The sequence below is a fragment of the Scaptodrosophila lebanonensis genome, unplaced genomic scaffold (assembly GCF_003285725.1).
Source record: "Scaptodrosophila lebanonensis strain 11010-0011.00,11010-0021.00 unplaced genomic scaffold, SlebRS2 tig00000024-arrow-pilon, whole genome shotgun sequence".
Classification (NCBI taxonomy): domain Eukaryota; kingdom Metazoa; phylum Arthropoda; class Insecta; order Diptera; family Drosophilidae; genus Scaptodrosophila; species Scaptodrosophila lebanonensis.
In genome coordinates this window covers 21,743,294-21,753,026 of record NW_022060538.1, presented here as the reverse complement: position 1 = coordinate 21,753,026, position 9,733 = coordinate 21,743,294, and the positions used below count along the sequence as shown (strand labels likewise).

The 9,733-nt window shown below is 42.7% G+C and overlaps 4 protein-coding genes across 4 annotated transcripts; 2 read left to right on the top strand and 2 right to left on the bottom strand.

Annotated features, from left to right (window-relative positions):
* Positions 1 to 181: 181 nt before the first annotated feature.
* Positions 182 to 1,076, bottom strand: LOC115621360 (protein FRA10AC1 homolog). Its single transcript, XM_030514984.1, has one exon. The coding sequence runs from the start codon at positions 1,060 to 1,062 to the stop codon at positions 250 to 252; it is 813 nt and encodes a 270-aa protein (XP_030370844.1). The 5' UTR covers positions 1,063 to 1,076; the 3' UTR covers positions 182 to 249.
* A 104-nt stretch (positions 1,077 to 1,180) lies between these two features.
* Positions 1,181 to 2,162, top strand: LOC115620779 (ATP synthase mitochondrial F1 complex assembly factor 1). Its single transcript, XM_030514188.1, has 2 exons — positions 1,181 to 1,446; positions 1,498 to 2,162. Exons 1-2 carry the CDS (start codon positions 1,202 to 1,204, stop codon positions 2,087 to 2,089), a joined length of 837 nt encoding a protein of 278 aa, XP_030370048.1. The 5' UTR covers positions 1,181 to 1,201; the 3' UTR covers positions 2,090 to 2,162.
* On the top strand, positions 2,142 to 5,179 carry LOC115620778 (synaptic vesicle glycoprotein 2C). Its single transcript, XM_030514187.1, has 6 exons — positions 2,142 to 2,239; positions 2,307 to 2,631; positions 2,688 to 3,224; positions 3,595 to 3,742; positions 3,801 to 4,206; positions 5,056 to 5,179. Exons 1-6 carry the CDS (start codon positions 2,194 to 2,196, stop codon positions 5,088 to 5,090), a joined length of 1,497 nt encoding a protein of 498 aa, XP_030370047.1. The 5' UTR covers positions 2,142 to 2,193; the 3' UTR covers positions 5,091 to 5,179.
* Positions 5,180 to 5,309: 130 nt separating this feature from the next.
* LOC115620780 (neuropeptide F) lies at positions 5,310 to 8,001 on the bottom strand. The gene is made up of 4 exons (XM_030514189.1): positions 7,860 to 8,001; positions 5,662 to 5,871; positions 5,517 to 5,598; positions 5,310 to 5,452 (listed from the first exon to the last, which is right to left on the bottom strand). Exons 2-4 carry the CDS (start codon positions 5,841 to 5,843, stop codon positions 5,408 to 5,410), a joined length of 309 nt encoding a protein of 102 aa, XP_030370049.1. The 5' UTR covers positions 5,844 to 5,871; positions 7,860 to 8,001; the 3' UTR covers positions 5,310 to 5,407.
* Positions 8,002 to 9,733: the final 1,732 nt, after the last annotated feature.

Here is a 9,733-nt window from a genome sequence, read left to right as displayed (position 1 = left end):
GTTTTGTTGTACGACAAAAACATCGCAACAACAAAAATTCAACAGTTCAAATTAGTTTGCAGTGAAATCGAATTTTCTCTTAAAATTCAAATTATCGAATTTGAAATGTGTCTATAATTAATGAATAGAAAATACAAATAAATAAATGTTCGCACACATTTTCTTAAATATGGATGTATTGTGTATACTCTGATCTATAATAGAAACAAATATCGATCGACTGATGTTAAAGCCCTATTTTGACTGCACTTAAAATAGTAAATCATCCAGGTATTGTGCAAACTCCTGTTCACGCGAAGGTTTTTCCTCCACCTGAAGTGGTTTACGCCAAATATCGTCGTCTATAGTTTCTACAGCATTCGCAAGTGCCTCGTTCTGAGAACCGCTTGGCATTGTATCAGACGGCACCTCGGGCTCTGCTTCTTTTTCGGCCTCCTCTTCCTCCTGCTCTTCTTGGTCATCATCCTCGTCGTCCTCATCCTTGTGTTTCTTGCGCCGTTTTTCAGCTTTGCGTTGCTCCTTTTCCCTACGACGTAGGCGCTTGTATTCCCTTTTTCTGGTGCGGTAGTTAAGCTGCTCCGTGTGAATAGCGCACAGCCGTAGCTTGACTAGCGCATTAAGTGGCACACCTTTTTCGATATACTTAAAGTTCACTTCCCAGCTGCGCAGTTTTTCGCCATTACCGCTATCCTCGCGGACTCCGCAATGACGACTCCCGCACTGGAATTGACCAACACCGTTGATGACTTCTTGTTCCGTGCGCCATCGTAGTGCTATTTTGTTCTCCTTGTAGCGCGTCAGATCAGCTATGCAATACTCTTTAAACAGCTTGTTGTAGTACTTCAGTGCTAAGCGCTGTTCCCAGCTGGAAGATTCCGTTTCGTTTGCTTCATCTTCGTCCCAAAGGAACCGATGGTTTTCCCTTATCACATCAATGTCCCGCTTGTGTTTGCGTGCCTCGGTGGCGGATTTTGTAAGAACATACTGGTTCAAGACATAACTGTGGCGCTCTTTCGCCGACAGATTTCCCAAGTTAATAGGAAATATTTGCTGTTTACTCATTTTGTTGTTTATAAAACGAGCATCAGCTGATTCAGAAGTGTTGCTCGTTCTAGCATAAGTGTGACCATACTTGTGATTTCTTGACATTAGTCTGGCAGCGCTGTCACATTTAGATGTTGGTTGTGTAATTTCTCACGGCATGGCTAGCGCTCGTAATTTATTTTTACGAATATTTCCCCATAAGAACTCGATTTTTGCGCGTAGCATTGCAATGACTGCACCCAGGCGCGCCGAGGAAGCCTTGGAGAAGTTAAAGGACAAGAATCCATACTATGGGAAGTATGCGGACAAAATAGCAAAAATTCAGCAAATTTCTCCCGAGGAGTTTTTAGATAGAATTGAGCGTGTGGTCGATCCTATCAAAGATGGCAAAAGCCAGGCCAGGTGAATACCTATAAGAGATAGTCGAGAACATTAAACAACACTCTAATTCAGGTCGTACTCGGAGCTGCTGAATCCAAAGCAGAAATTGGAAAAAGCAAGCGACGCCGAATTGCCGCACAAGAAGCTGGAGGACGTCATGAAATTGGAACTGATTGCGGACAAGAGCGCCGAAGAGATATCCCAGATTTGGTTAGAGTACCACAAAACCAAGGATGTGCTGGCGGCCACTCTAACGAAGTCGCAGTATGAATTGCTGATAAGCCGTGCCAAGGAGCATCCCATATTCCTGCTGCCTTTGCCACGCAGCGAGGGCTTTGAATTCATAATGCTGCAGTTTGCCGCAAACACCGTGCACTTCACACCCCTGCTGGCCTACCAAGTGCACAAAGAGAACGCGCCCGAGTGCCTGACTCTCGTCCACTACACTGAAGTAGAAGACAAGGGCATTGTGTTGATGCGCGGCGAATATGATACCAAGGTGCTGACCGCCCAGGAGGCGCAGTGCCTGGCCAACGAATTGCAAATGTTCTACTATAAAACGGATGAGAGCAAATTGAAGCTGCTGGAGACGTTCACCAAGCGTCCGGACGAGTTTAAGCACATGGATCTAATCAAAGAGGTGGAGAACATACAGCTGGGCTAAATCCACTGGTTGGCGGAGAAATTTTAGTCATACAAATATAACTTAAAATAAATACTATACAAAGAATTTGAAATTTGAAGTTTTATCCGATTTTTGAGGTCGAAATGACCCACAATTTGGATGCCTTCGATGTTGTGATGGAAGAAATTGGTATAAGAGTGCAGAAATTTCTCTCCCCATTGACTATCAACTATGTACATACATATACCATTCGCAGGCTTCGGCAAGGTGCATCTATACGCAATGATCACCAATGGCCTGTTGCAGATGATGACCATACATGAAACTATGGGGATGGGTATTGTGGCGCCGGCGGCTGTCTGTGACCTACACATGAATCTCGTCCAGCTGTCCACTATAACAGCTGCTGGCTTTATGGGCATTATTTGTTCGTCATACTTCTGGGGCTACATCACCGATAAGATGGGGCGACGTTGGATATTGCTGCGCACAATATCCATAAGCAACATTTGTTCGATCATTTCCATGTTCATGTTCAGCTTCACCAGTTTCTTCATCATGCGATTTCTAACCGGTATTTTGTAAGTCTTTGCTATTTCATTTTTGGCAAATATTTAAGGCATCCTTTGCCAAGCAGTGTGGCGGGTCCAAGCTTTGTCGCCGTCACTTACCTAAGCGAGTTCTGCAACAAGCAGATTCTCGCCCGTGTCATCACTTACATGTACATGTTTACTGGCTTCGCTATGCTCTACACGCCTTCAATGGCCACGCTATTCTTGGCCACAAAACAGACGGACTTCGAGGTGCCCCTTTGGGGGAACTTGACGTACAGACCCTGGCGTTTGCTCGGCGCCATGTTCATGCTGCCGGGCGTTATTGCTTTCTTCATGCTGCTGGCCATGCCGGAGAGCCCCAAGTTTCTGTTTATGAATGGTGATACCAAGCAAGGCCTGGCCGCCATGGATTGGGTGAGCAAAAGGAATACTGGACATCCCTTGACACCGGCCCAGGTGGCCCTGATGATAAAATACCAGGCCGGCGCTGAGAGGAAGCGAAAAAAGGCCAGCAGCAACTTGATACAAACGATGTTCAACGACGCCATGCCGCTCTTTCGCAAGCCATACGTTGTCTTCTACATCGGATGTAATCTAGTGATGTTTACTCTGGGCCTGATGTAAGTTTTCATTTTCGCATTCCAATACGGTATTTATGGTTCCCCAGAGAAAGTTATAGTCTTAGATCATAAAAGCGTGGACAAATATAAAAAAAAATTAGCCTCTTCCGACTTCTAAATACTCATGAAAAGCGTATTTTATGAAGTCTGCTTTCACATGTATAAATGATGCCAGTTTGCATATTTAAGAATATTTATCAATTAATTCAAAATTGCGGATATGCAGATATGTCACATGGGAATATAAAGGGAGATTAATTGGAATTAGTGAGAATGTAATCCATGTCCTGACTAGCTAAAAATATATCTCTTATATCCCACTCAACTCCAACCTGACTAACTTAAGATAATTCTCTTTTCTCCAACTCAGCGCCAACGGTTTGGGTCTGTGGTACACGGCCATGCGAAATCGCATTAATATGCGCGGCGGCGACAAGTCGGACCTAAGCTTCTGCGAACTGCTGTTTGGCGAGTGCACCATCGAGGCTTTAGAGGAAAGTGAGCCAGAGATAACTGTGGTAAGTGGCATTGTCTTGTGGCATGGCAGCGCTGTCTTTCATTGGCATCCAAACGCAGGCCTGCAACGACGGATTTATGGGCTTCAACGACTCCATCACGCTGGGCATTACGTACATCATACTGTACAAGGCGTGTTGGGTCCTCCTTTATTTCATACCACGGAAGGTGCTCTTCATCGCAGCACTAGTCATCTCGTCCACTTGCGGATTCAGCATGATCTTTGTGACTCAGCCCACGCTGCAGCTTTTCTGCTTTGTATTCTTCATCGCCTTCCCTGGTGTGGTTGTCAGCCTACTGGGCGGCGCGCTTCTCGAGTTTGTGCCCACACAACTGCGTGGCAAAGCCCTCTGCATTAGTCTGATGTGGTGCCGCTGGGGCGCCGTCGTTGGCACCACCTTCATTGGCATCAACGTGGAGTCGCATTGTGAGGTCACCTTCATGTTGATAGCCATCTTTCCACTGTGTAAGTACCAACTACATACTATTAAAAAGGCCACGAGATGGGGAACAATTCTTAGCATGTAGCTAAGCACATTCTTTAAAGTTTTCTTTTATGAAACAATAGCACATTGGTCGTCCATATCTTGTAATAAGAAAGTTGGTGTTCAGCTATTTAATATCTACTATATATAACTGCATTCCACCCCCATACTTGGTAAAACTGGAATAGTTCTGGTAGAAGTGTTATGAGATAATAAACCACGTAGCTTTTCAACCCTTTTTGCCCCTAAAAGTAGACTTTATTTTTGCCAACAGACAAGGTTTTACGCAAAAATTCTTTTGCACGAACAAAAAGTGTGTATGTATTAAATTAAATTAAATGTTCACTTGCTGTTCAAAATCCAAATCGAATTAATATTTGGTCTACATTTCTAAGAAACAAGCGTCCATTATCTTCCACAAATGCGCATTGTAAGCAGAAATACATATATTCTGATCATCTGTCATGTTTATTAGAATTCGTTCCATTATGGATTTTACTCATTTAAAGTTCTTCTACACGCCCAAAAAGTATGTATGTATGTATATATAGCTTTTCCTAATTATTCCTTAAACTTTCACTTGTTCAAAATCCAAATCCAATTAATATTTGGTCTACATTTCTAAGAAACAAGCGTCCAATATCTTCCACAAATGCGCATTGTAAGCATAAATATATGTATTTCTGATCATCTGTCATATGTTTATTAGAATCCGTTCATTTATGGATTTAATTTATTTAAAATTTGGCTGACACCTTTCCTGTTCCCTAACTCTTTCCGTGCCCACCTGATTGATCTATTTCTAATTCAAATTTTCCCCTCCTGTGCAGTATCCGCCAGCATTGAGAGCTTTCTTCCGCTGTAGCCGCTTGGAGAGAGATAAGGAATGAAGAGCGAGTTGTAAACAAAATGTGATTTTTATTTATCAAGTGCTTGCAAGTAACTTTAATGTATCTTTTATATTACAGAATACAGTATGTATTTAATTTATTTTGATAACATTGAAGAAAGTTATAAGAAGCGCATGTGTTTGTGTTCTACAGCGTTTGTTCATTTGTTGTTTTTCTTGTTGTTCTTTTATGTGGCTTAAACTATTGCTCCAAAACTTATGCAACAACTTGTTAGAGTAGAGTCTGGCGTCGTCTTCAGTGTGGCTTTCGGTGTTCAAGCATTAACGTCCCTTTAAAGTAGCTCCTCAATATTCGCAAACTCCGCGCCCTGATGAGTCTGTTGGATGCAAAGCAGTTTTAGTTTCAGTTTTTGGCCAATGACCCGCCCACCACCAACCTACCAAATCAGCGGCATTATTGTTGTTGTTGCTGTTCTCGAATCGACTGCGGAGCAACTGCATCAAGGAGCCGCGTTTGCCAAACCTGTCGGCGAAAGGAAGAGCATTTCAGAAAACTAAACTTTGGCCGCCACCATCCATACCGCACCTGACACGCGCCCTGTCGCCATAGTAGGTGTCCAGATCCTGCAAGTATTTGAGTGCATCTGCCATGGTGCTGATGTCGTTGTTGCGAGGTGGTCGCGAGTTCGAAGCCTCCACGCTGGAGCCCGCAGCCAGCAGGGCGAGTGCCACGCACACGACCAGAATGCATCGCAATGTGTTGGACATGTCGGAAATGCGCCGGAGGCTGATGTGGCTGTGTTGGATGGAGTTTGGCAGTTGACGAGAAATTAATTAGAATGCTTTAGGTGGCCTAATGAAGGGGGTAAGATGAAGCGCTATGGAATTGTGGCTCGTTTTCAAAATGTGTAAGAATTATTAAAGATTTGCCCCAAAAATAGAAGCGTTTGTGGCTGATTATTCGATTCGAAAGATATTCAGCAGAGCACGAACTTCAAATGGAAGCAGAGTTGGGAGAAACAAATTATTTAGTTGCGTCTAATCGCAAGAAAACGATCCGAATGGCAGAACCACAAAAAAGGTTTAGATTAAGTTCTCTCCTCACTTTTTAAACTCATTAAAATCGTAATTGAGTTTATTTGATGGTGGTGGGACATGGAGTTTTGGGGAACTCGCATTTACTTTTTTAGGTGTGTGTTTGTCAAGTATCTCGGTGTTTTCTGCTATTAAATATTTAAAAAGGTCCGAGAACATTCTAAAATGATTTGTTGCCAACAACTTAAAATTATAAAATGCGTAGTTTATTTTTAAAATGTACAAACGAGAGTTCAAGCATAATGGTAATGGATTCTCCTTCTTCTTCTTTTTGAATGGGGAATGGTTAGTTCGGACTGACACGATGACTAAATAGTGTAATTAGATGGAGCAATGGAATTTTTGAGGTCGATTCAAAAACAACACGCACTTGTTTTCTTGTAGCCTGCCAACAAATGTTACATTTGCGCCCATTAGTGCAGACCACTATTTAGTAAATGTTTAACAAATTGTTGTAAAACTGAATTGTTTTTCCTATTCTAATCTATTCTTTCCTTACACAACTTCGATAATATCAGCAATTTAAATCTAAGTCGATGTGCGGCTCTAATCGGCGCTTTTATGGCCTGTCATTAATGACCACTTATTATTAGGGGTCTTCTTAGGGCCACGAGCTCATAACAAGCACTGACTTAAGGGGGCGTGGCATTTGGGGCGGCCTAATAGTTCTACCTCTAATCTATTTTTAATAGACATTGCTCGATCAAATGACGTAAGTTGCTGACTTTCCGCATAAAGATCAATGCATATTATATGCACTTAGTGACGCATTTCGAAAGCTTCGGAATTATGCAAATATGGAATTCTGGGAAATGATTTGAATATGTGAAAGGAGTACAACAAATGCAATGAGAAAAGTACTATGGAACGGTAGAGAACAAACAATTTGAAAAGGGGTTTGTGGGGCCTGAACTGGATTGGAGAGGCATATGGGAAAAATTCCATGCCAGCCTTTAAGTCAATGAATGAATGCTAGTCAAATAAATTGATTTCAACAAAATAGAACTCTATACTCTCCACAAAAGAGGAAAATTTAAATAATTTAATTAATTTTATTTATGGCTATAACTTTGAAGAATTGAAGATGATGATGATGAAACTTAACATAAGGACACATAATATAACTAATTGGATGTAATAATTTGAGTTTGAAATTCGATTTGCGGGGGAGTGGGGGGTGCATCGAAAAAAACTCAAACGCGTACTTTCTCGGACTTAGGAGAATCTGGATACCAAGTGTGGTTATTCTAGTTCTTATACTTTCTGAAATCCCTGCGTTCATACAGACGGACGGTCGGACGGACATGGTTATATCGACTCGACTGATCAAGAATATATATACTTTATGGGGTCTGCTACGCCATCTTCTCCACAAAACTAGTATACCCTTTCACCCTTTGGTTACAGGGTATACAAGCTGTACAAATTGGTCAACTTGCACATTAAAAGACTCTCAGTGCACTTTCTTTTGATTTACTTAATGCAGTAGAGTGCTGAGCATTGAAGAGTTTTTCATTTTGCTGTACATATGTTGACAGATATTTATTGAAGCCGAGCTGAACATGAGTTTTGAAGCTGCACGAAAACTTTTCAGCATTTTCACTCACACAATGCCCCCTTTGTTTGTGAGATTGTTTCGGAGCGTATGTTTTGTGTATTACGTGTAAGGCTGTGTAGGGCTTCACTTACCCCTACGGTTGAGTATTAGGAATTGAAAAGTGAAATGTGCTTTGTTGGCGGCACGGCACGCAGAATGCGTTCACAGTGTTGATGCGGGTGCCCGGAACGATGAAGAGACACAGCCAGGTGAGCCACAAGTACCGAACAGACGGAGTTCACGAGGTTAAATAATGGCAGAGTGCGCGCAGCAACTTCCTTTTATAGGACGGCCGAATGCACATCACAAAGAGTAGGTGGCTGATAAGAGAACCCCTGTGGGGTTTGTGGGTTTGTGGGAGGTCGTTCCGCGGAAGCCTCTAAAATATTATTCATATGCAAACTAATTACGTGCCGACGCGACGGCGAAGTTTGCGAGCAGCTGGAACGGAATCAGTTCAATGCGACTGTCGTGCTAACAAATGCTGACAGTTATCTAATGAGAGCGCAGAAACGGCAGAAATGCATAAATATTAATGACAAATTTCGATAGGCAAATGGATGGAGGATTAACGCCTGCTGCCATGCGAAGGGGCGCTCGAACGCTTCGCACCTGAATGGATAGAGTGGCCTGAAACGCCGTAAATGCCGTGAAATGCCGCGAATGCCGCAAATGCTGCAAACACTGGCGCCACTATCATTAATTATAATTTTTTGATTATTTTTTAATTGCTGCCGGCTTATATAGACTGCCAATCGCAGCTGCGATGGAGGTAGCTCTGATTGCTGCGATTGCGCGACTTCGATAAGGAACTCGACGTGCAAATGTCAGCGTCACTGCCATCGCCATCGCCATCGCCACCGCCACCGCCATCGTCATATATTGCTGGCTAATTTGGGGTCATGTGTGTCATAATTTCAATATCAATTGCAAATGTAATCTGTGGCACGGTGCGTATACGTAATGCACATGCATATGACTGCTATGCTTTATTACGTATACGTGGCGTTGAGTGTGTGACATCAGAGTGTCGCTAATGCTGCTACATGCATAGCCCCCCTCACTCTGCCGCCATCAACATATATATGCTATATATATTATTATCATTTTAATATTAGTTATAAACGGCTAATTATTAAAATACATGCTAGCTTTAGTTTTGTGCTATTACTATATACCGATGCTTTAGTCTAGATGTGGTGTTATGTGCTCCGTTGTGTGTTTCGTTTTAATGCAATTAAGCTCGTTAAATATTCATTTGAACTGGGCGGCGACGTTTCGCATTTAAATGTAATTGCCGGCTGCTCAAAACAGTCGAGTGTTTGTTCCTCATTGTTCGACAGTGCCAGATATTTTCCTATATTATTAATTTCGATATCAACAGATTTCAACTGGTTACACAGTCTTAGATTAGATGCTTGACTTGCCGCCCCAATTAAATAAATGCTGCTAGTCAAGCTCAGTTGGTCAATGGTCAATCAGAGTTATAGATACTCGTAATACTGGGCAGAATCTAGAATATTGCCTTAAGCTCTGCATATTAATGTGAGCGACAATGTTGCATTCAGTTGGAGGCTGGCTGGCACCCTAAAGAGCCTTGTCTCTGCCACTTGGCTGCAAGTAAACAGCAGAAGAGCAGGCTGCTGCGGTAAGTCCCCGACTGCCTACGTGACTGCGTGCTGGAGTGCTGGAGTGCTGGCGTGTCTGCCGTTCATGCCAGTGGTCAGCGTCAAGTTCAAGGATTTCACACGAAATTCCCCACATATATTCAAAAGTTGTATTGACATGTCGGACCATTAAGTGCTGCCCTTGCTGCGACCGAGCGATGGACTCGCGATTTTATTGCTTCAACATCTTTGACACCTCTCGTGCCGAGCTGAGCAAAACGCACCCAAACAATCGAAAATAATATGCCCAGCTATGCAATCTCCAACTCCGCTATACCAGCACAGTTAGTTCGCATTTA

Coding starts and splice junctions, on each gene's coding strand:
- LOC115620780 (XM_030514189.1), bottom strand. CDS start 5,843: ATGTCCAACACATTGCGATGCATTCTGGTCGTGTGCGTGGCACTCGCC. Junction 5,599..5,661: donor GGCGACAGGGCGCGTGTCAG/GTGCGGTATGGA, acceptor TTTCGCCGACAG/GTTTGGCAAACGCGGCTCCT. Junction 5,453..5,516: donor ACAATAATGCCGCTGATTTG/GTAGGTTGGTGG, acceptor TGCATCCAACAG/ACTCATCAGGGCGCGGAGTT.
- LOC115620779 (XM_030514188.1), top strand. CDS start 1,202: ATGGCTAGCGCTCGTAATTTATTTTTACGAATATTTCCCCATAAGAAC. Junction 1,447..1,497: donor GATGGCAAAAGCCAGGCCAG/GTGAATACCTAT, acceptor ACTCTAATTCAG/GTCGTACTCGGAGCTGCTGA.
- LOC115620778 (XM_030514187.1), top strand. CDS start 2,194: ATGACCCACAATTTGGATGCCTTCGATGTTGTGATGGAAGAAATTG. Junction 2,632..2,687: donor CGATTTCTAACCGGTATTTT/GTAAGTCTTTGC, acceptor TTTGCCAAGCAG/TGTGGCGGGTCCAAGCTTTG. Junction 3,743..3,800: donor GTGAGCCAGAGATAACTGTG/GTAAGTGGCATT, acceptor ATCCAAACGCAG/GCCTGCAACGACGGATTTAT.
- LOC115621360 (XM_030514984.1), bottom strand. CDS start 1,062: ATGAGTAAACAGCAAATATTTCCTATTAACTTGGGAAATCTGTCGGCG.